We start from the raw sequence: 24,189 nt of genomic DNA, 5'->3' as shown, positions 1-24,189 counted from the left end.
TAGAGAGAGAAGTCGAGGTATATATTAGAGGTAGTATGATCGTTTTGTAGTATGTAAACTATTCTTTATGTTGTGTTGTCTAAACTAAAAAATAACCTGCTGTGATGTGTACACAGCTCCTATGCAGACCAATGTGTTCCCATAGTTACTACTATGAACAAACTTTTGTATGCATTCAAATCATGCTGTGATTATCTCTGGTAGAAGATGGAAGATCGTTCAAGCTGTAAGCAGTGGTTTCTTGTAGTCTTTAAACCGGCCATAGGGTACAAGTCTGCAGTCACTCTGTCTGACTGCAGACTTGTGGTAATTCTCCTGTGCCATCACTGGGAGCAGCGTATGTGTTTTGCATAGATGCGGTCACCTGACAACTAGACGTGTGTGGCCTTACACAATTCATGTGTATTGTGTGAGACCAGACAAGTCTAGTCTGATTGAGGCTGGAAGTATGCAAATCACATACTTGTGGTCACATGACCGCCTACTCCAGGCACCAAACAATCCTGACAGTGCACAGATGCCACAGACTTGTATCACAAGGCCGGGCTACTCCTCTATTCATGGAGACACCTAGGTCTGCATAAGAGCTGTATACCCCAGAAAGCATTTGTATTACTTTTGCAATAAAAACATACCCTTTAAGTATTAGAACTGCTAAATGTTGTGCTTGGAAATGACAAAACATGTAGGAAGAATTTGTGCCTAGCTGTTTGGAGCCATTCTGGTTGGCATGCACGATCTCTTGTCATACACCGCTGTCCTAACATCCCACAGGCTCATTCCTAGGATTCTCACTATCTCTGCTGTCCAAGGTGCTGAAGTGATATGCGGCCATGCTATGTGTGCTGGAGCTTATTGACTGCTCCACTAAAGTCTCCAGACAAGGTCATTCATTACTTTGTAGGAAATCTTTATAGTTTCTGATTATATTTGTATCCCGAAAACTCGGGTTACCGTCTCAAAGTGTCTTATAGGACTTCTTGACTGAATATTAGATTTCACAGTGACCTTGGAGTGTTCAAGTGACACAGGACATTGTGATGTATGACCTCTTTTCTCTTGATCTCACATAATTTGATACTAATGTGTCACCTTTAAATTAATAGGGAACTTCATCCGAAGTAATTCACTAGTATTGGGTCATTGAACTCCTTAATACACCGCATGTTTCAAACCTTGGCAGAAGAAATGGTCGGAACTATTCGCAGAGAATCGAGTTTGAGTTGAATTTCAACTGTAAAAACACTTTGAGATTCAATTTGCATAAAAAAATTAATTGCGTAGCACAATCTCCCTCAGCATCAGGGAGCAGGCAAATGTTATACGGCACGGACGATCCCTCTCTGTCTCTCTCTCTCTTTATCCCTCTTTCTTTTCTTTCCTTTTTCTCTTTCCAGTAGTGAGATCTGCACAAATCAATTCACCGCAAATTACATTTTTGGGAAAATTCAGCAAAGCCGGTGAATTCCAATTTTACAAGATCTGCTCATCTCTACTTGACAGTTCATTTAGTTGTTCATTGTCGTATTTCAGGATTCATAACTTTTTTTTTCTTTATAATTTTACTGTCAATATACAGGTGCTTCTCACAAAATTAGAATATCATCTAAAAGTTAATTTATTTCAGTTATTCAATACAAAAAGTGAAACTCATATATTATATAAATTCATTACAAACAGATGGATCTATTTCAAGTGTTTATTTCTGTTAATGTTGATGATTACGGCTTACAGCCAATGAAAACCCAAAAGTCATTATCTCAGTAAATTAGAATAATTACCAAAAAACATCTGTAAAGTCTTCCTAAGCGTTTAAAAAGGTTCCTTAGTCTGTTTCAGTAGGATCCACAATCATGGGGAAGACTGCTGACTTGGCAGATGTCCAGAAGGCAGTCACTGACATACTCCACAAGGAGGGTAAGCCACAAAAAGTCATTGCTAAAGAAGCTAGCTGTTCACAGAGTGCTGTATCCAAGCATATTAATGGAAAGTTGAGTGGAAGGAAAAAGTTTGGTAGGAAAAGGTGCACAAGCAACCGGTATAACCGCAGCTTTCAAATGATTGTTAAGAAAAGGCCAATCAAAAATTTGAGGGAGATTCACAAGGAGTGGACTGCTGCTGGAGTCATTGCTTCAATAGCCACCACACACAGACGTATCCAGGACATGGGCTACAAGTGTTGCATTCCTTGTGTCAAACAACTCATGACCAATAGACAATGCCATAAGCATCTTACCTGGGCCAATGACAAAAAGAACTGGACTGTTACTCCAAGGTGTTGTTTTCAGATGAAAGTAAATTTTGGATTTCATTTGGAAATCAAGGTCCCAGAGTCTGGATGAAGAGTGGAGAGGCCACAATCCAAGCTGCTTGAGGTCTAGTGTGAAGTTTCCACAATCACTGATGGTTTGGGGAGCCATGTCATCTGCTGGTGTAGGTCCACTGTTTTTTATCAAGACCAAAGTCAGTGCAGCCGTCTACCAGGAAATTTTAGAGCACTTCATGCTTCCCTCTGCCGACAAGCTTTTTGGAGATGGAAATGTTATTCTCCAGCAGGACTTGGCACTTGTCCACACTGCCAAAAGTACCAATTCTTGGTTTACAAACAACAGTATCACTGTGCTTTGTTGGCCAGCAAACTCGCCTGACCTAAACCCCAAAGAGAATCTATGGGGTATTGTCAAGAGGAAGACGAGAGACACCAAACCAACAATGCAGACGAGCCGAAGGCTGCTATCAAACAACCTGGGCTTCCATAACACCTCAGCAGTGCCACAGGCTGATCACCTCCATGCCACGCCGCATTGATGCAGTAATTGATGCAAAAGGAGCCACAACCAAGTATTGAGTGCATTTACTGAACATACATTTCAGTAGGCCAACATTTCAGATTTTAAAATAATTTTCAAGCTGGTGTTATAAAGTATTCTAATTTACTGAGATAATGACTTTTGGGTTTTCATTGGCTGTATAGATTAATGATACCACTTAAGCTGTAAAATAAAAAGTAAACAACTGTAGTGGCGCTTTAACAAATTACAAACTATTTTTTGGAGGGGTTGTTTTATTGTTTCTAAACTTTTTGTACTTTTGTTGTCCTCTTAGCAGACTTGAATGTCTGTGACTGCCTCTAGCTCCTCTCTCCTCCTCCATCCTGCTTTCACCATAGAACTTTATGAGCACCAACTGCAAAATTCTCTCTCCATGGAACTTTATGAGCACCAACTATCAATTCCTATTTCAGTAATGAAAGCGTCTTTTTTCACTGATTTTTACCTCCACATTTAAAAAATTGAGAATGAAAGATCAGTCCCAGAGGCGAAAAATGCTGATTTCTCTGAAAAGATACATTATAAAGTTTCACATTTTCATGGGAAAATAAAAAATAAATAAAATGAGTTACTTATTAGGTTACTGTTAGACTTAACACTATAACATATTAGCGATATACTACTTATTGGATTGTTTCCTTTTCTACTACATGAGATTGAGATTAGAAAAAGTATTACAAAAAGTTAAATATATTAGCCAAATCTAGAAGGGGGTTTACAGCACCTATTCAGGCATACGTAGATATTAGTAATGTCCGATACTTTCAGGTCCATGTGTCAGTCACAAAGCCTTCACTGTCTTCTAGAATATGTACAGGACTGTGCCTGTGTAATGAGCGACGCAGCAGTGATGCCTTTAACGGCTGTAATGTGCCTGTACAATAAGCGATGCAGCCGTGTTGCCGCGACACTAAGCTACTGTTGCTGATTGGTTGTGGCCTAACGGCTGCGACCAATCAGCGAGGCGCAATTTCCGTTACAGACAGAAAGACAGAATTAGACAATTATATAGTAGACTAGATGGTGGCCCGATTCTATCGTATCGGGTATTCTAGAGTCTCTGATAAAATGAAAAATAATGATATACTCACCTTCCGACAGCCCCTGGACCCTGTCCCTCCTCTCAACACGCGCCCGGCATCTTCCGGTCCCAGTAATTCTTTGCGTGAAACACCGCTGATGTCGTCACGCTCTCACGAGAGTGACATCATCTCCGGCCCTTCTCGCTTAGCATTACTGGGACCGGAAGATGCCGGGCGCGTGGTGAGAGGAGGGACAGAGTCCGGGGGGCCTTCGGAAGGTGAGTATATCACTATTTTTTATTTTAACAGAGACTCTAAAATACCCGATGCGATAGAATCGGGCCACCATCTAGTGTATTATACTCCTGTTACACCTGGAGCTGCTGTCACTGTTCTGCTGTTACCTAATGTATTGTACTCCAGTTACAGCCAGAGCTGCAGTAACTGTTCTGCTGTTACCTAATGTATTGTACTCAAGTTACACCCAGAGCTGCTGTCACTGTTGTGCTGTTATCTAATGTATTGTACTCCAGTTACACCCAGAACTGCAGTCACTGTTCTGCTTTTACCTAATGTATTGTAGTCCAGTTACACCCAGAGCTGTAGTCACCGTTCTGCTCTTACCTAATGTATTATACTCCTGTTACAGCCAGAGCTGCAGTCACTGTTCAGATCATACCAAATGTATTGTACTCAAGTTACACCCACACCTGCAGTCACTGTTCTGCTTTTATCTAATGTAGTGTACTCCAGTTACACCCAGATCTGCTGTCACTGATCTGCTATTACCTAATGTAGTGTACTCCAGTTACACCCAGAGCTGCAGTCACTGTTTTGCTGTTACCTAAGGTATTGTACTCCAGTTACACCCAGAGCTGCAGAAAAGGTTCTGCTCTTACCTAATGTAATGTACTCCAGATACACCCAGAGCTGCAGTCACTGTTCTGCTGTTACCTAAGGTATTGTACTCCAGTTACACCCAGAGCTGCAGTCACTGTTATGCTGTTACCTAAGGTATTGTACTCCAGTTACACTCAGATCTGCTGTCACTGATCTGCTATTACCTAATGTAGTGTACTCCAGTTACACCCAGAGCTGCAGTCACTGTTCTGCTGTTACCTAATGTATTGTACTCCAGTTACACCCAGAGCTGCAGTCACTGTTCTGCTGTTACCTAATGTATTGTACTCCAGTTACACCCAGATCTGCAGTCACTGTTCTACTGTTACGTAATGTAGTGAAACTCCAGTTACACCCAGAGCTGCTGTCAGTGTTCTGCTGTTACCTAATGTATTGTGCTCCAGTTACACCAGAGCTGCAGAAAAGGTTCTGCTCTTACCTAATGTAATGTACTCCAGATACACCCAGAGCTGCAGTCACTGTTCTGCTGTTACCTAAGGTATTGTACTCCAGTTACACCCAGAGCTGCAGTCACTGTTCTGCTGTTACCTAATGTATTGTACTCCAGTTACACCCAGAGCTGCAGTCATTATTCTGTTCTTACCTAATGTACTCCTGTTATACCCATAATATTAAAAAATAAAAAAAAGGTTATACTCACCTTTCGACGGCCTCCGATCTTCTTTCCACGCGCCCGACCTCACGTAATGAGTGACGCAGCAGTGATGCCTTTAACGACTGTAATGTGCCTGTACAATAAGCAATGCGGCCGTGTTGCCGCGATGACTAAGCAACTGTCGCTGATTGCCGTGACCAATCAGCGAGGCGGGGTTTCCATTACAGACAGACAGACAGAATTAGACAATTATATATATATATATATAGATGTTGTAATGTTGTGTTCTTGTATGCAGCCATTAACCAGCTGTTGTACTTGTCTTTAGCACTCATTTCCTGGGAACCTGCATCTAGTTTTGGTCTTAAGACCTACAGGATTTTTTCAGCGGACCTTCACGGACATTGGATTTCGCTTCAGCCAGGAGGACTTTATACTGAAGCTTCCGGTAATATTTTACAGTATTCAAAATTCACATCTGAAATCTTATTGTTTGTGTTTGTTGGTTCAGTAAATAAAAGTTGTATTAATAATGTTTTGTGAGAGTCATGTTCCTACAGTAAAGTTTTTGAAGGCATTACCAGTGTAAATCCAGTCTGGAAAATGAGGGCTTCTTTCTAAGTAGGCCACTTTTAAGCAGTGATGTGATTGGTTGTTATAGGCTTCCTAAGACCTTTTTGGTGGGGATGGAAAAAATGCTGGAAAGTAATAAAGCTTTCAGAAATACGCGCGTGAAAAGTTCATTTTTATCAGTTCACAAAATACAAAGTGAATGAACAGGGCAGAAATCTAAATCAAATCATTACTTGTTGACCGCCCTTGGCCTTCAAGACAGAATCAATTCTTCTAGATACACTTACACACAGGTTTTGAAGGAACTTGGCGCAGAGGTTTTTCCAAACATCTTGGAAAACAGACCACTAATCTGTGGATGTAGGTTTGTGTAAATCCTTCTGTCTCTTCTTGTAATCTCAGACAGATCCGATGACATTGAGATCAGGGCTTTGTGGGGGGCATATCATCACTTCCAGGATCCATTGTTCTTAATGCTGCAAATAATTTTTAATTACATTGACTGTATGTTTGGGGTTGTTATCCTGCTTCAGAATACATTTTGAGCCCATCAGATGCCTCTCTGATGATATTGGATGATGGTATTGCAAGGGGAGGTCAGGACTTTAGTTGTGACCAGAGACACTGAAGCGTCTGTGTCCTGACCTTCCCCTATAGAAAACTGTATTCCACTTTTCAGCGTTCCTGCATTTCCAGTTTCAGGTCCCCCCCGGGCACTTCCCCGGCGGCAACGGTCCCTCTTCCAGGTGACCCCCAATAATGGAGACACAGTCCAGGATAACTTGAACATTCTCTATACTTAATACTTCACACGTTACATCCACAGTTGACACATCATGATATTCACTTGTTTCCTTATCTCTCCCTTTCTGGCTGTCACTTCTGTGCAGTACACGCCTAGACCGAACTGTCCTAGACTGCTTCCCAGTTGCTTCCTGGCCTAGCCTCGCCATGATGACAATTCCTTCTGCCGGTTTCACCCCAGACTCGAAATCATCAGTTTGGTTGCCTCTGGTAAAGCATCCGGCCCGTCTGTACCATTCTCGTCGAAGCTCCAGCTTCCTTCATCTCCTCAGTCCAACCGACTCCTGCCCTAAAGGCTTCCTCCCAGGTGACGAATCTTCCTAGAAACTCCTGTCTTACCACCCGGCAGCCCCTCCTACACTTAGCCCCCTATTACCACACTATAAACTATACCTACAGTGCACACTAGTATGCTCCCATCTAGTGGCCCACAAAGGAACTACACCTACCCTTATCTATAAGAATTATAGTACTAAGGTGCCCTCCTCTAATGTCCCAAAGGATGCACTTTACTTTCCCTAAACTGTACATGAGCATTAGTACACATCAACACATTATATTATATACAGTATTACACTAGAGAAACACAACATAATATATTATAGTTCTACAAAGAATGGTAACACATGTATGAATGTGGCAGTACCGTAAATGTGAGTGATAATACATATTACTATGTAGCAGTACAGCAAATATTAATCATAGACATTACCAACATTAGCATATGTAAACATCAACACATGAAGAACACATAGAATTACCTCCTTGCTTCCCTTCCTCTATCTCACCCCCTTACAGTATCTGTCTACATTTCTCAGCACTGAGGACACCATTAATCTTTACTGTAACAACCATGTATTTCACATTTTGACTCATCAATTCAGAACAACTGCTGTGATTTTTTTTTGCACTTCAGTTCCTATGTTTTTGTGTATATTTGAGTCTCTCTGGATTGTTTTCATGTCAAAGATATTGGTCACAATTCTTCCAGGAAAATCAATTGTGGACAGACTAGACCAACAGTAGCTGGGTCCCAATGGTTGCTGCCCATTCTGACCTGGTGGCCCTGCTGGACAGGTTCAGATTTCCAAAGGAAGTAAGAGGTCTTTCTTCTGCACTTAGTTTCCTTGGTTGACCATTGCGCTTCAGGTCCTCAAAGTTGCCCATTTCTTGGTGTCCTTACTGCTGAGAAATACAGGCAGATATTTATCTATCATGCAATTCCATCAGGGAGGCGCCTTACTGGCTCCAAATTTCTTAATTTATTGTGCAGCAGAACAGCGACTCTAAAAATGTTTCCAATGTTATTAGGAATTAAGTTTAGTGTAAAGAAGAACAGGAAATGGTGGTCCCCCGTGAGTGAACTTGAAAGTGAGGCCCCACAGATCCCCGATCTCATCAAATTAGCCTGGGATTATACAAAGAGACAGAAACAGTGGCGGACATATTACTGGTGCAAGGACAAAAGAGGTAAGGGAGGCAATTTCCACTTCCAAAGCAGGTGAAACTTTGCATTATGAAAAGCTATTGGACTGTAATTAGCCCATTACAGAAGGATTTAAACAAGTCCACATCCACAAAAGATCTGTGGTTAGTTCTCCAAGATATTTGGAACAACCTCTCTGTTGAGTTCCTTCAAGAATCTGTGTAATTTAACCAGATGAATTTATGATGTTTTGAAGGCAAAGGGCAATAACAAAATATTGATTTCTTTTAGATTTCTCTCCTGTTCATTCAATTTGAATTCTGTTAATTAATAAAAAATATTCTATTAGCACTTCTATTTCTGAGAGTATTCTTAATTTGCAGTATTTTTTCTGCACCTGCCTAAAACTTTTGAACAATCCTATATATATATATATATATATATATTAATTGAATGCCATAATAGCCTATGAGTAATGCTAAAAATGGTTGTTATCTCTCCAAAGTTGCGTTCACATTACATTTAACTCACTTCTCAGTTTTTTTGTTTAAAGTAAATGTGTGCTACAGAAATAGCTTCTGCTGTATACATTAAATGGAAGGTGTGATGGGAGGGCTATGGCACCTATTTATGGATATGTCATGGAGCAGTCATTTACATATATAGCATGTTAAATGGTTGAGATTTTAGTCTATGGGTGACACTGTTAGGCCTGTTTCACACCTCCGTTTTACACCATCAGTCAAAATCCGCCGTTTTGCAAAAAAAAACGGATCCGCCATTTTGTTTGGCGGATCCGTTTTTTTCCCCATTGAGTTGCATTACCGGCGGATCTTGACGGATGGCCATCCGTTGGATCCGTTTTTCCCATTTTCCCTTTTTAACCCTGAATCTTTTCTGGCTGCTGGAAGAAAATTTTCTCTCTCTCTCTCCTCCCCCAGGCGCGGTTCCTTTAAATTTTTACCTTCGGCACATCCGTACATCCGCCAATCCGCTCACCCCCGTTTCTGTCAGTCCGCCTGTGGATCCGTTTTCCGCTATTTTGGCGGATTTTGACTGAAGTGTGAAACAGGCCTTAGGCATCTGCTACTGCTTACACTTGGGCCACAGTCACACGTTCAGTATTTGGTCAGTATTTTACCTCAGCATTTGTAAGCCAAACTCAGGAGTGGAACAATCAGGGGAAAAGTATAATAGAAACCCGTCACCACTTCTGGATTTATCACCCACTCCTGGTTTTGGCTTATAAATACTGAGGTGAAATACTGACCAAATGCTGAATATGTGAATGGGACCTTTATATATACAATCTAAACATAGAAGATAAGATGATGTGAATGAGGCCTTAAAAAGATATTAGCATTTTTATGTTTTTGTTGTGGCAGCCATTTTTGCAAAACTAATAAGTTGTGCAGTCTCATTTTTTATAGAGCTTCTCTTCATTTAACAATAAAACTGTCACTTACAGTATATCTATTGTTATTGACTAATGAGTTGCCTGGGCCTATTATATTGATGACTTATCTGTGGATAGGGCATCGGTATCACATAAGTGGGGGTTCAACTCCTAATCAGCTGTTATTAGCTCCGGTGGCTGCTGGATGAAAACTTTGGACAGGAATAAAGAGTTTTGTTCAATGTGTAGCAGCTGCTGCCGTGTACTGCAGCTCACATCACATTTCAGAAAATATGAGTTGATCTGTAGCATAAGGTTGTAGCCATGCAGTGGTCAGTGTTCACATCTCGCTGGCACTGGGGCTAATTACAGATGATTCGATGTTGGACCCCACTGATGATATTGAGAAGCAATCCTGTGGATAGGCCAACAATATCACATGCTAAGACAACCCTTTTAACCATGCTGACAAAATAATAGACTGCTGTCATCTGCTGGGAAGCTCATTTTAAAGCTTTCACCGATATGGCTGAACTTCTTATTGTCAGTTTGGCAGAAAACTTTTTTAACAAGTACCGTATCTTTCCTAAACTTTGACTGCTCTACCCATCTGATTATAAGTCTGACAACTTATTGAGCATCCTTATGTGTTGAGTAAAAAACTTTTTAAAATATGTATGGAATGGCGGTTAGAGATGTATCAGGTAATGTAAGTAATGCTTCATGTCTCTAGGTGGTTATGCTCAGTTCTGCATCAGATTTACTTAAATACATAGATGAAAAGCAACTGACAGCAGAATTTGGAGGCACGCTGGAATATCGCCACCGGGACTGGGTCGTCTTCAGAACAGTATGTTATATTTTTTACACTTAAAAGAAAAAACGTAACCCTGTTTAACCTGACAAATGTTTCTGGGGGTGCGTATCTGTAGGTGAGATGCCCACAGGTATCCTGCTTCTGGTCTTGCGCACATGACTTGGCCTTTACTATCCTGCATTCTTCCTTCTCAAGATCCCTTGGAAGGTTTATTGCATCACAAACACTGTGCAACAAATTTCAGAGAAGTTCTTGACCCCTGAGAAAATTTTATTGTATCTTATAGATTTTGATATGCTGAACACGAATATGCGCTCCAAAAGTCTGTATGACGTAAGGATTTTAACCCCTTCATGATTGGAGCTTTTTTCGATTTTTCGTTTTCATTTTTCGATCCCCTTCTTTACAGAGCCATAACTTTTTTATTTTTCTGTCAATATGGCCATGTGAGAGCTGTTTTTTTGCGGGACGAGTTGTACTTTTGAATGACATCATTGGTTTTACCATGTCGTGTACTCGAAAACGGGAAAAAAATTCCAAGTTCGGTGAAACTGCAAAAAAAAGTGCAATCCCACACTTGTTTTTAGTTTGGCTTTTTTGCTATGTTCACTAAATGCTAAAAATGACCTGTCATTATGATTTTCCAGGTCATTATGAGTTCACAGACACCAAACATGTACAGGTTCTCTTTTATCTAAGTGGTGAAAAAATGTCAAAGTTTGTTAAAAAAAAAAAAAAATTGTGTAAATTTCCGAGACCCGTAGCGTCTCCATTTTTCGTGATGTAGAGTTGGGTGCAGGCTTATTTTTTGTGTGCCGAGCTGATGTTTTTATTGATACCACTTTTGTGCAGATATGTTCTTTTGATTGCTCGTTATTGCATTTTAATGCAATGTCACGGCGACCAAAAAAACGTAATTCTGGCGTTTTGATTATTTTTTATCACTCCCCTGTTTAGCGATCAGGTTAATTCTTTTTTTATTGATAGATAAGGTGATTCTGAATGCAGTGATACCAAATATGTGTAGGTTTGTTTTTTTTATTGTTTTATTTTGTTTGGGGGGAAAGGGGTGTGATTTGAACTTTTATGTTTTTTATTTTTTTTATATTTGTAAACACTTTTTTTTAACTTTTGGCATGCTTCAATAGAAGCTGCCATAGCGCGATTGCCTCTGCTACATAGAGGTGATACTCAGAGTTTGACAGCGGCATTTAACTACTTAATAGGTGCGGGCGGATCGCGATTCTGCTTGCGCCTATTGCGGGCACATGTTAGCTGTTAAAAACAGCTGACATGTTGCGGCTTTGAGGTGGGTTCACCACCGTACTATTCCATCAGCTGGCAGTAAGGAGTTAAGAAACAACAGTTTATAATCTACAGTATGACGTCCGAGACACTACATACATGTGCATCGATGTCAGTAGCAAAAGCAATGTTCAAAAGTATTTTGCAGACGACTTTCATTTATAACCCGTGTAAGAGGTTTCTTGAATAAGATTCCAGCTATAGTCAGCCAGCATTGACGTACTCCACTTTTCCTGGTACCTTTTCTCCATCAGCGCAATGTCTTGGTGAAATCTTCACAGTGTTCATCGCTCACAGCACCAAGACTGGCTGGAAAAAAGTCCAAGTGAGAATGTTGAAAATGCATTTTAAGTGACATATTGCATTTCATCAAATGATATACTGTGAGCATGTTGTCCACGAGTTGCTCAAAGTTCGGTGCCCTGCTGTTGCCAAGGAAGTTGAAGGTCACATCTTTAAAGCTCTCCATGCCACTTGTTCAGCACCTTGCAAAAGATCATCAAATCTACTGTCATTCATTAACCCCATCCCGACATCCGATGGTATATCCCGTCCATGGGACCTGGGCCCCTATGCCCATGGACGGGATAGTACGTCGGGCGCGATCAGCGGCGCCCACGTGGTGAGCGCCGCTGATCGCGGCCGGGTGTCAGCTGATTATCACAGCTGACACCCGGCACAATGTGTCAGGGGCGGTCACGGACCGCCCCCGACACGTTAACCCCTTGCACTCCGCGATCAAACATGATCGCGGTGTACCGGGAGTTAAAGGGAAGCATCGGCAGGGAGGGGGCTCCCTCCGTGCTTCCCTGAGCCCCCCACGGCAGCGCAATGTGCAGCGCTGCTGCGGGGGACTCCTTTCCTCCAGGCCCCTGAATCCAAGATGGCGACGGGGGCCTTCGGGGGCCTGAGGAAGCTGGCTTCCTCAGTGCCTGCAAAGCGCAGGCATGAGGAAACCTTCTGCAGTGCCTGTGTCAGATCGCTGATCTGTCACAGTGATCTGTGATGTGACAGATCAGCGATCTGTCACAGGACAGTGATGTCCCACCTGGGACTATTTAATAAAGTAAAAAAAAAAATAAAAAAAAGTGTAAAAATAATTAAAAAAAAATCGCCAAATAAATTAGAAGAAAAAAAAAAAATATTCCCCCAATAAATCCATTTTTTGGAAATAATAAAAAAAAAAAACAATAAAAGTACACATATTAGGTATTGCCGCGTCCGTAACGACCCGCCCTATAAAACTGTCCCATTAGTTAACCCCTTTAGCGAACCCCTTAAAAAATAAAAATAAAAAACGAAGCAAAAAATAATGATTTATTATCATACTGCCAAACAAAAAGTGTAATAACGCGCGATCAAAAAGACGCACATAAATATCCATGGTACCGCTGAAAACATCATCTTGTCCCGCAAAAAAACGAGCCACCACACAGCATCATCAGCGAAAAAATAAAAAAGTTATAGCTCGCAGAATAAAGCGATGCAAAAATAATTATTTTTTATATAAAATAGTTTTCATTGCATAAAACCGACAAAAACATAAAAAAACGACCTAAATGAGGTATCGCTGTAACCGTACTGACCCGAAGAATAAAACTGCTTTATCAATTTTACCGCACGCGGAACGGTGTAAACGCACCCCCCCAAAAGAAATTCATGAAACGCTGGTTTTTCTTCATTCTGCGTCCCAAAAATCGGAATAAAAAGCGATCAAAAAATTTCACGTGCCCGAAAATGGTACCAATAAAAACGTCAACTCGTCCCGCAAAAAATAAGACCTCACATGACCCGGTGGGTTAAAATACGGAAAAATTATAGCTCTCAATATGTGGTGATGCAAAAACTATTTTTACAATAAAAAGCGTCTTTTAGCGTGCGACAGCTGCCAAACATAAAAACCGCCATAAATAGTAAATCAAACCCCCCGTTATCACCCCCTTAGTTAGGGAAAAATAATAAAATAAAAAAAATGTATTTATTTCCATTTTTCCATTAGGGTTAGGGCTAGGGTTAGGGCTAGGGGTGTGTTGGGGTAGGGTTAGGGCTAGGGTTAGGGCTAGGGTAGGGTTAGGGCTAGGGTTAGGGTTAGGGCTAGGGTTAGGGCTAGGGTTAGGGTTAGGGCTAGGGGCATGTTGGGGTTCGGGTTGGAGTTAGAATTGGGGGTTTCCACTGTTTGGGCACATCAGGGGCTCTCCAAATGCAACATGGCATCTGATCTCAATTCCAGCCAATTCTGAGTTGAAAAAGTCAAATGGTGCTCCTTTCCTTCCAAGCTCTGCCATGCGCCCAAACAGTGTTTTACCCCCACATGTAGGGTATCAGCCTACTCAGGACAAATTGCAAAACAATTTTTGGGGTCCAATTTCTCCTGTTACCCTTAGGAAAATAAAAAATTGGGGGCAAAAATATCATTTTTGTGGAAAAAAATGATTTTTTTATTTTCACGTCCGAGTGTTATAAACTTCTGTGAAGCACTTGGGGGTTCAAAGTGCTCACCACACATCTAGATAAGTTCCGTGGGGGGTCTAGTGTCCAAAATGGGGTCACTTGTGGGGAGTTTCAATAGTTTAGGTACATCAGGGGCTCTCCAAACGCACATGACACCCGCAGACCATTCCATCAAAGTCTGCATTCCAAAACGTCACTACTTCCTTTCCGAGCCCCGATGTGTGCCCATACAGTAGTTTTCTCCCACATATGGGGTATCAGCATACTCAGGACAAATTGGACAACAACTTTTAAGGTCCAATTTCTCCTGGTACCCTTGGGAAAATAAAAAAATGGTGACTAAAAGATCATGTTTGTGGAAAAAATACGAATTTTTTATTTTCACGCCCGGGCGTTATAAACTTCTGTGAAGCACTGGGGGGTTCAAAGTGCTCAACACACATCTAGATAAGTTCCTTTGGGGGTCTAGTTTACAAAATGGTGTCATTTGTGGGGGGTTTCCACTGTTTAGGTACATTAGGGGCTCTCCAAAGGCAACATGACACCCGCAGACCATTCCATCAAAGTCTGCATTCCAAAACGTCACTACTTCCCTTCCGAGCCCCGACGTGTGCCCATACAGTAGTTTTCTCCCACATATGGGGTATCAGCATACTCAGGACAAATTGGACAACAACTTTTAAGGTCCATTTTCTCCTGGTACCCTTGGGAAAATAAAAAAATGGTGACTAAAAGATCATGTTTGTGGAAAAAATACAAATTTTTTATTTTCACGCCCGCGCGTTATAAACTTCTGTGAAGCACTGGGGGGGTTCAAAGTGCTCACCACACATCTAGATAAGTTCCTTGGGGGGTCTAGTTTACAAAATGGTGTCATTTGTGGGGGGTTTCCACTGTTTAGGTACATTAGGGGCTCTCCAAAGGCAACATGACACCCGCAGACCATTCCATCAAAGTCTGCATTCCAAAACGTCACTACTTCCCTTCCGAGCCCCGACATGTGCCCATACAGTAGTTTTCTCCCACATATGGGGTATCAGCATACTCAGGACAAATTGGACAACAACTTTTGGGGTCCAATTTCTCCTGGTACCCTTGGGAAAATAAAAAAATGGTGACTAAAAGATCATGTTTGTGGAAAAAATATGAATTTTTTATTTTCACGCCCGGGCGTTATAAACTTCTGTGAAGCACTGGGGGGGTCAAAGTGCTCACCACACATCTAGATAAGTTCCTTAGGGGGTCTAGTTTCCAAAATGGTGTCATTTGTGGGGGGTTTCCACTGTTTTGGTACATCAGGGGTTTTCCAAACGCGACATGGTGTCCGATCTCAATTCCAGCCAAAAACGTCAAATGGCGCTGCTTCCCTTCCGAGCTCTGCCATGCGCCCAAATAGTGGTTTACCCCCACATGTGGGGTATCAACGTACTCAGGACAAATTGCACAATAACTTTTACGGTCCTGTTACCCTTGGAAAAATAAGAATTGAGGGTGAAAAGATCATTTTTGTGGAAAAAATATGATTTTTTAATTGCATGGCCTTATGTTATAAACTTCTGTGAAGCCCATGGGGGTTCAAAGTTCTCACCACACATCTAGATAAGTTCCTTAGGGGGTCTAGTTTCCAAAATGGTGTCATTTGTGGGGGGTTTCCACTGTTTTGGTACATCAGGGGTTTTCCAAACGCGACATGGTGTCCGATCTCAATTCCAGCCAAAAACGTCAAATGGCGCTGCTTCCCTTCCGAGCTCTGCCATGCGCCCAAATAGTGGTTTACCCCCACATGTGGGGTATCAGCGTACTCAGGACAAATTGCACAATAACTTTTAGGGTCCTGTTACCCTTGGGAAAATAAAAATTGGGGTGAAAAGATCATTTTTGTGGAAAAAATATGATTTTTTAATTGTACCGCTGTACGTTATAAACTTTTGTAAAGCCCTTGTGGGTTCAAAGTTCTCACCACATATCTAGATAAGTTCCTTGGGGGTCTAGTTTCCAAAATGGGGTCACTTGTAGGGGGTTTCCACTGTTTAGGTACATCAGGGACTCTCCAAACTTGAAATGGCGTCCAATCTGATTTCCAGCCAATTTTGCATTGAAAAAGTCAAACGGCGCTCCTTCCATTCTGAGCTCTACCATGCGCCGAAACAGTCGTTCCCCCCCACATATCAGGTATCTGCGTACTCAGGACAAATTGCACAATAACTTTTGCAGTCCAATTTCTCCTGTTACCCTTGGTAAAATAAAAAAAATTGAACCTGAATTATTTTTTTTATGAAAAAAAGTTAGATGTTCATTTTTTTTTAAATATTCAAAAAAATTCCTGTGACGCACCTAAAGGGTTAATAAACTTCTTGAATGTGGTGTTGAGCACCTTAAGGGGTGCAGTTTTTAGAATGGTGTCACTTTTGGGTATTTTCTATCATATAGACCCCTCAAAGTGGCTTCAAATGTGATGTGGTCCTAAAAATAAAATGGTGTTGTAAAAATGAGAAATCGCTGGTCAACTTTTAACCCTTATAACTTCCTAACAAAAAAAAATTTTGGTTCCAAAATTGTGCTGATGTAAAGTAAACATGTGGGAAATGTTAGTTATCAAGTTTTTTGTGTGCCGTATCTCTGTGATTTAAGGGCATAAAAATTCAAAGTTGGAAATTTGCGAAATTTTCAAAATTTTCGCCAAATTTCCGTTTTTCTCACAAATAAATGCAAGTTATTTGAATGAATTTTACCACTAACATGAAGTACAATATGTCACGAGAAAACAATGTCAGAATCACCGGGATCCATGGAAGCGTTCCAGAGTTATGACCTCATAAAGGTACAGTGGTCAGAATTGTAAAAATTGGCCCGGTCATGAACATGCAAACCACCCTTGGGGGTGAAGGGGTTAAAGTATATCTCTGATCTGAGTGCCAATAAAAATACCTTTTTTAAACTTTGCATCACTAATTCTTAGAAATTTCTGTCACAAGTAAGAAAAGGCTTCCGATTCTTTGTTCATTGCTTTGACAAAATTCTTCATAAGCCCAAGTTTAATATGCAAAGGAGAGAGGAATATCTTTGCTGGATCAATGAGAGGATTATGTTTAACATTCTTCTGTCCAGCAACCAGGATTTTGCGGTTTTTCTGTTCTGAAATAGAGCATTTCTCGTGCACGACTGTCCCATTCACAAATAAAATAACAATACTTGGTATATCCAAGCTGCATTCCAAGAAGAAGTGCAACAACTTTTAGATCACTACATATGTTCCAGTTATAATTTCTATTAATTTGGGTCAACAGTAACTCCATATTCTCATACATTTCTTTCATGTGTACGGCATGTCCAATAGGTGTAGAAGGATAGATATTTCCATTGTGTAGTAAAACAGCCTTCAGACTTAAAACTGACGAGTCAATGAACAGTCGCCATTCCTTCGGGTCATGTTCGCATCCATGAGCACCAAACAACCCCAAGATGTCGTTGCAAAAGGTTAAACTGTCGACACGGTTGAAAAATTGATTAAGGTCTTCTTGACGACTTTGAAAAACAGAAACTCTTGTTCCTGGTAATAAGAGATTCCATTCCTGTAGCCTTGATCCCAATAATTCTGACTGCCTCTTTGACAGTTTCAAATCTCTGACTAAGTCACTCAGATCAGCTTGACTGAACAGATGTGGATTAGATGTAGAAGGCTCAAAGTCTGGATCTGCAGCAGTTTCATTTTCCACTGACATTGTTAGTTCATCTTCATTGTCCTCCATTGTCCATTCTTTGGGCGGCTTTGGAACATGAAGACCTTCATCGTGTGGCACTGGTCTTATGGCTGAAGGAAAATTAGGATATTCTATTGATTTCTTGTTCTTTGCGGAATATCCTGTTACATTTGTAAGGCAGGAAATACGAGACTGGAGGGCACCACTGCACGGGATCACCTGTTACATGCTAAACACTATAGGATCATGAAAAGAAGAAAAAGGGACCATGTATATATCAGGGATCACCAAGTAGTAGTAACAAAAATGCTTTATTATAACACCAACACACTAGAAAAACATTAAAAGCATTTAAAACCGCAAAGATGCAGTCATAACAGTACAAAAACCCATTATAGGGTTAAACCCCTGCCAGGACCCCACATAGACAAAGTGTTCCACAAATAGACAAATGCGTATATAGTGCTATGTGAACTACCCAGTTATAAATATAGAGCATATAGCATGCACACTGTCAAAGTAAAAAAAATCCTACATCGCAAAAGCAGAATGGCAAAACAGGCCAGGGTATACTCTGCTACTTAAAGAAAATGCAGATTAGCCCCAAAATGGAGGGAAAGAGCAGAGCACCCCATACAACCTGAACCAGAGAAGTAAAGACCTGCGTCAGACCTGGTCCATGTAAGGCGCTATTACAGTATGGAATGAAGGAGTGGAGCAGGCAGGGGCACAAAAGTGCCCGACGCGTGTCGCTAGGAGACCTAGCTTCATCAGGGACAGTGGCCATAGTGTGAATAGGGGTGTTATAAATACCTTAACAAAATTGTAATAGCCAGGAAACAGCTGGGAGCTATGGGTGTGCAGGAACACGAGTACTGAGGCCGGCGTGTGACGAAACCTGAAGTGGCTAGACGCATTCAATTGCGCAGGCTCAGAGGGAGGCGATGGAATCACCCAGAGGGTGTACCAAAATGGCTGAAAAATAACACACTGCCAGTGCGCCGTTCAGCGCATGAGCAGTAGCTGAAAAAGCGGACTTGGAATATATAGAGAAAAAAAAAACTTGGTAAGAGCCGACACAGACGCGCCGGACAGCATGCCCACAATACTGCGGCCATAAAAAGAAGAAAACATACGCATGCATATTTCAGAGCCACAAAGATTTAAGGGCGAGCACAACAGGCCCTGGAGCAAAGAGAAAAAGGGGATCAATAACCATCAGACAATAGAAAATATTTGCAAAAAAAATTATAAATGTAGGAAAACATACAAAAAAATAAAAAAACAAGGTTTTTTAGCAGATAGAAACTAGTTCATCTGCAGTATTGATATAGTTTTTAACATTCAATGGTGATATTGTTAAAAGCAGAGGCATACAGAGCCTAGAAAAAAATCACTGTATGGCAACCCATAAGTGCTCTGATGATAATGGACAAAGGTCGAACGAGGTCAAGAAAGATCACTTAAGGGAATGGAAAAGAAGGGAAGATGTAATGATAAAAAGAAAAAAGGGGAATATAATTATGCACAAAAAGGGAAAATAAAAACAAAAACATATACATATCAACACATGAAAACTCAGAGAACACAAATTTCCTAAAGACTTGATATACAGTGATTTGAAGCACAGATGGTTTCCAATGAGGCAGGAATACCAACACTGAAGAGAAATTTAATAAATGGTCCACGCGGCCAAATACAGCCAGGTGTCAGGTTGCAAATCAAAATAAAAGTCCATATTGTCCATATAAGATGACTTCATATGCCGGAACCTGCTTCTAGGTTACCACGATGTACTCTTGATATGTTCCATGTGCCAAGGGTTGGGATTGAGGAGGCGCCTAAAAAACAGTAACAATAAGTAAATTGTACTGCTGGTTATTTCTGTCCAGTTGACGATGAATGGAGCAGAGTCTGGGCACAGCTCCTTTCCAGAGCCCCAGTCTCAATATTGCTGATGGTCCAACCAATAGGGGATACCTTGTGATTTTGGGAAAATTTCTTTAAGATCTAACGAGTTTTATGTGAATAAACTCAGAAATAGATCTTATTGGCAAGCAATTGGCTTCAAAGTCATCTCAGGATCAGGGTGGTCTTAAATTTCAGAGGTAGGTTCATTAATTCTCTGAGCATTTGGTCCTTTAGTGATCATCTGCGTTTTGTGGAGGAAACAAATTGAATAAATTCTCTTTTTCTGTAGCAAATTTAAAAACATTAGCCCAACTTTGTAATGCTCAGACATTTTAGATCCTTATGGTCACATCCTCCATTTCTACCTCCTCTTTTACTTTCCTATGTAAAAAGTCGTCTTCCCGGTCAGCTGGTCTACATAACGTGGTCTAATTTATTATACGCTGCCTCTACAGCATGGATAATAAAGGCCGTCATGACTACAAATGCTGATCGTACTTGTTCCAATGGCAATACATTATTAGGCACATTCAATAAGAGCTGTATCCAAGAAAATCACTGTTCATGGAAATCAAATTTGTCGGAAAAAACCAAGATGTCTATGCTGGAGTGTGGAGCCCTATTCTCATTTCTCTTTGTGTAAAAAATTGCTGTTATCAGCATTTGGTACCAGCGAGCAATTTCATGCTATAAGAAAGAGTTATGGATCGATATAGTTACTATAATGCTGTGTGGAGAAAAGGGGTTAGTGGGTGCTCTCGTCTGCTGACCCGGCTGTCTTTAGCAAGACTGCATGGACCAGGACTAATACCACTGAACGCCCTCTCTATCTCCTTGTGGGTAGAACACTACACAGATAACACAGGGCTAGGGTAAAACAGTGTGGCCAAGCTTTATTGAACTACAACACCCACTATCAATCAGAACAATTCCAGCAATTTCCCCAAGACAGTGCACATTGCAAGGTCTCTCCCCTCCGCTGACTCACCGGGATGCTAGTGGATGCTATTGCAGAGCTCCCAGGGTCGCTATTCCACTTGTGATAACACACAGAGAGGAGGTCACGACAAGCGTAGGGTGATAACCGAGAGCAGTCCTGTGTCCTTTTAGCTGGGTCTGACATACCCTCAGCTGGGATCCTGAAGAGTTTCTTGTCCATTGGGTGTTTAGCACAATGTCCGTCTAGTAGCTCTATATGATGTGATGAGACCCCATCTCTCTGTCGCAGGGTCTTTTGTACCTGAGGCAGGTAAGCTATTTTTATAATTACCCAGTGTCCTTCAGTACACCCTCACAGCCTTTCCCTATCTACATTCAAAGTCAACAAACTGCTTCCAGAATATAAACAAACATCAGATAAGCACACACTACGTTACATGGTATATCATTGTGCAAATGAGTCTTCTTGACCCACCAGAATCCACACTTAAATCCACAAGCCAAATATACAGACAAAATGTCATTTCCTTCAGGCCTGCAAAAACATAGCCGTCTGGGCAATTAAGATATACTCTGGTTTCTTCACATTGCTCCCCCATCTTAATTAACCAGATGTGATAAGCTTCCTGTCATCCATCTCTACTTGTCGGGACAGTCCATTAGCATGTCTTTAAACAGATACACGAATGTAAGAGGTTTCACCTTTATGAGAACAAAACTTTGTATCATCCAGTTTCCTCAAAGCATATTCCATGTCGTCCTTGCGAACAAATTCCACAATCCCTGTGCCATCCTTGTGCACATCAGCATAGCAGACATCTCCAGATTTTCACATATGATCTTTTAGATCCTGCCAACTTCCTGAGGGGGGAAGCTCTGAGACGAGGACTCTGTATTCAGTTCGCTGAGAAAGTAACTCGTTCCTCCAGCAGAGCCCTCCATAACCTCCCCCTAGTCTCCTGCGTGACCTGGGAAACTCCACATGTAAACAACAAGAATAAAACTTGTATCCACTCACTGCATTTTCCGCCTCCTGTGGATCCTGGAAGGTGATGAAGGCGAATGATGGAATAAATGAAAGGATATAGGGTGCACCATAATGTCAATTTCTAATATAAACATATCAAAGGGTGCAAAAACCTTGCATGGAATAATCCATGAAAATCGAGAGAGAACAGACCAAGCAAAAAATGGCATGCACCAAATAAGTATATGAGAAATCAATATGTGAAAGAATACTTTATTTGGAAAAACAGGACACACAATTAAAACCAATTAAAAAGGACAAAAAATGTCCCAATAACACCCCTGCATGTAAATACCACATATAGCCTGAATAGGTATAAAAGCCCCCCATGCCAATATCATATCACCACAGGCAATATGAATCTATCACAATAAACTGTGGGCAGAAAATGCAAATGTTAAATCCACAGGTGGACTGGAATCATGTCCACTGCCCGAATCTGCACCAGGCCCTGACCAACAGAAAAAAAGCCTAGTGACCAACAGGGCCAATGAGATGTAAAGTAGAAATCACATACTCACTATATATCCCAAGTGTGAACAATGCCCTGGAGACCCGCCTGACCAAGCCGGGTAAATTAATAGTGACCAACCAAACTCCCGTTAGGCATGTGAAAAACCAGGAGAATATGCCTAACGTGACTACTACTACTACTAAAGGTAGTGAAGCTGGTCAGATTGACAGAGGGGTTGCGAGTTCTCTATCTGGACTCCCTCTGGTGGTTACTGGAGGTAGTGGAGCTGATTGACAGAGGCTTGCCACCTGATAATGAGAAAGACGATTGGAGATCTGGGGTTTCTGATTGGGATTTAAGACAGCTGACTCCCTCTATCCCTGCTGGTGATTTTCTTCCTGTGCCTTCTGAGGTCTGATGTCTCCTGCTCTTTCCCTGCGTGTTCAGCCAAGTGGTTTATTTGTTATTCTGTTTGCATTTGATCTGGTTTTGTTTATCTCTGCTTTGTGCGGGTCAGCCATCTCCGGCTGAAGCTGTGCTGAATCACCGCCCATATGTTACTGCATGTGCCAGTGTCAGGAACACCGCACTGCACTTGCTCACTGAGCCAGTGCACGTGTCCTGAGTACAAAAACAGTCCTCAAAGATACCTGTGGAGCAGGGCAGCAACGGTAACGATGCGTGCTTCAGACTATCAGGACCTGAAGCACGTGACTGCTGGGGGCGTGGCCTAAGCTCCACAGAGTTAGGAGCTGCAGGGAAACTCCTAGAAAAGTAACTACAGGACAAGTTACCAAGGGGCATAGACAGAGACGTAAAACAGATCAAGCCGGGTCAAAATGCGAGATAGCAGGACAGTACCAAAGGGTTAGACAGAGGGAATAGTCAGGACATAGCAATAGATCAGAAAACCAGAACGGGCAATGGACGGTACAATAGGGACAAACTGTAACAGAGTAACAATAGCCAAGCCAGGAGGTCAGAACCAGAGAAGACAATAATACCAAAACGAGAGACAGAGAACTGAGTGAGGGGACAGACCTGGTCATACACGGGAATCAATCAAGCAATGCAGTATCCACACACACCAGGGGGTCAGACACACAGCCAGAATAACAGTATAGCTGACAGGGAATCCTAGTCTGGAGTGAGTATAAATACCCCTCCCAGATCCAACGAGAGGCCGCCAAAAGTTAACCCTGTGAGAAAAGGACATTAACCATGTCCTAACCATGACAGACAGTTTGCTTTGTCCCCTGTTATATTGGTCTCTTTTTGCTTTGCTTTCAGAATATACCAGAGTGCTGATATAGTGGGGGCGAAGTCGTGCGACTTCAGTGTTTTTGTGCATCAGACGTGTTGGACTTTTTGCAGGGTTTTTTGCGTGATTGCAGACAGTGTCTTTCCTTTCCTGTCCTGTCTAGTCAGTGTGTGCCCCATCGTTTGCTCAGTCTATTTTTCTGCCTGCGTTTGTGTTTTCATCTTGTCTCACTGACAATATAAGTTTGGGGGCTATCTATTCCTTTGGGGGTCTGCTTCAGGGCAGTTTAGATTTCCCCTATCTTGCTTGAGGCTTAGTTAGCTCTACGGCTGTGCCGAGGTGTCTAGGATCATCGTAGGCACGCTCCACGGCTACTGCTAGTTGTGTGGACAGGATCAGGGGTCTGCATCTGCTTAGTTACCAACCTCTCTGGTTTTCTGTGGCTTAACTTGGGCCTGCTATCCTCCTCGGTGCCCATTCATAACAGCCCTCTCTATCTCCTTGTGGGCAGAACACTACACACAACACAGAACACAGTGCTAGGGTAAAACAGTGTGGCCAAGCTTTATTGAACCACAATACCCACTAGCAAACAGAACAATTCCAGCAATTTCCCCAAGATGGGGTACATTACAAGGTCTCTCCCCTCCGCTGACTCACCGGGATGCTAGTAGATGTTATGTCAGAGTTCCCAGGGTCGCTATTCCACTTGTGATAACACACAGAGAGGAGGTCACGACAAGTGTAGGGAGATA

At 41.7% G+C, this 24,189-nt stretch overlaps 1 protein-coding gene across 4 annotated transcripts in view; it reads left to right on the top strand.

Moving 5' to 3' along the window:
* Positions 1-24,189, top strand: part of MCF2 (MCF.2 cell line derived transforming sequence) — a 251,763-nt gene that overhangs the window by 129,017 nt on the left and 98,557 nt on the right. For all 4 annotated transcript variants that reach the window (XM_073543572.1, XM_073543571.1, XM_073543574.1 and 1 more), the window contains 2 exons: positions 5,698-5,817; positions 10,302-10,418. In XM_073543572.1, the coding sequence (XP_073399673.1) occupies positions 5,698-5,817; positions 10,302-10,418 (237 nt within the window). The remainder of the gene's footprint in view (positions 1-5,697; positions 5,818-10,301; positions 10,419-24,189) is intronic.

This window comes from Dendrobates tinctorius, unplaced genomic scaffold, assembly GCF_039654945.1.
Source record: "Dendrobates tinctorius isolate UK_male_01 unplaced genomic scaffold, ASM3965494v1 ptg000133l, whole genome shotgun sequence".
NCBI lineage: Eukaryota > Metazoa > Chordata > Amphibia > Anura > Dendrobatidae > Dendrobates > Dendrobates tinctorius.
This window is presented reverse-complemented; position numbering and strand designations above follow the sequence as displayed.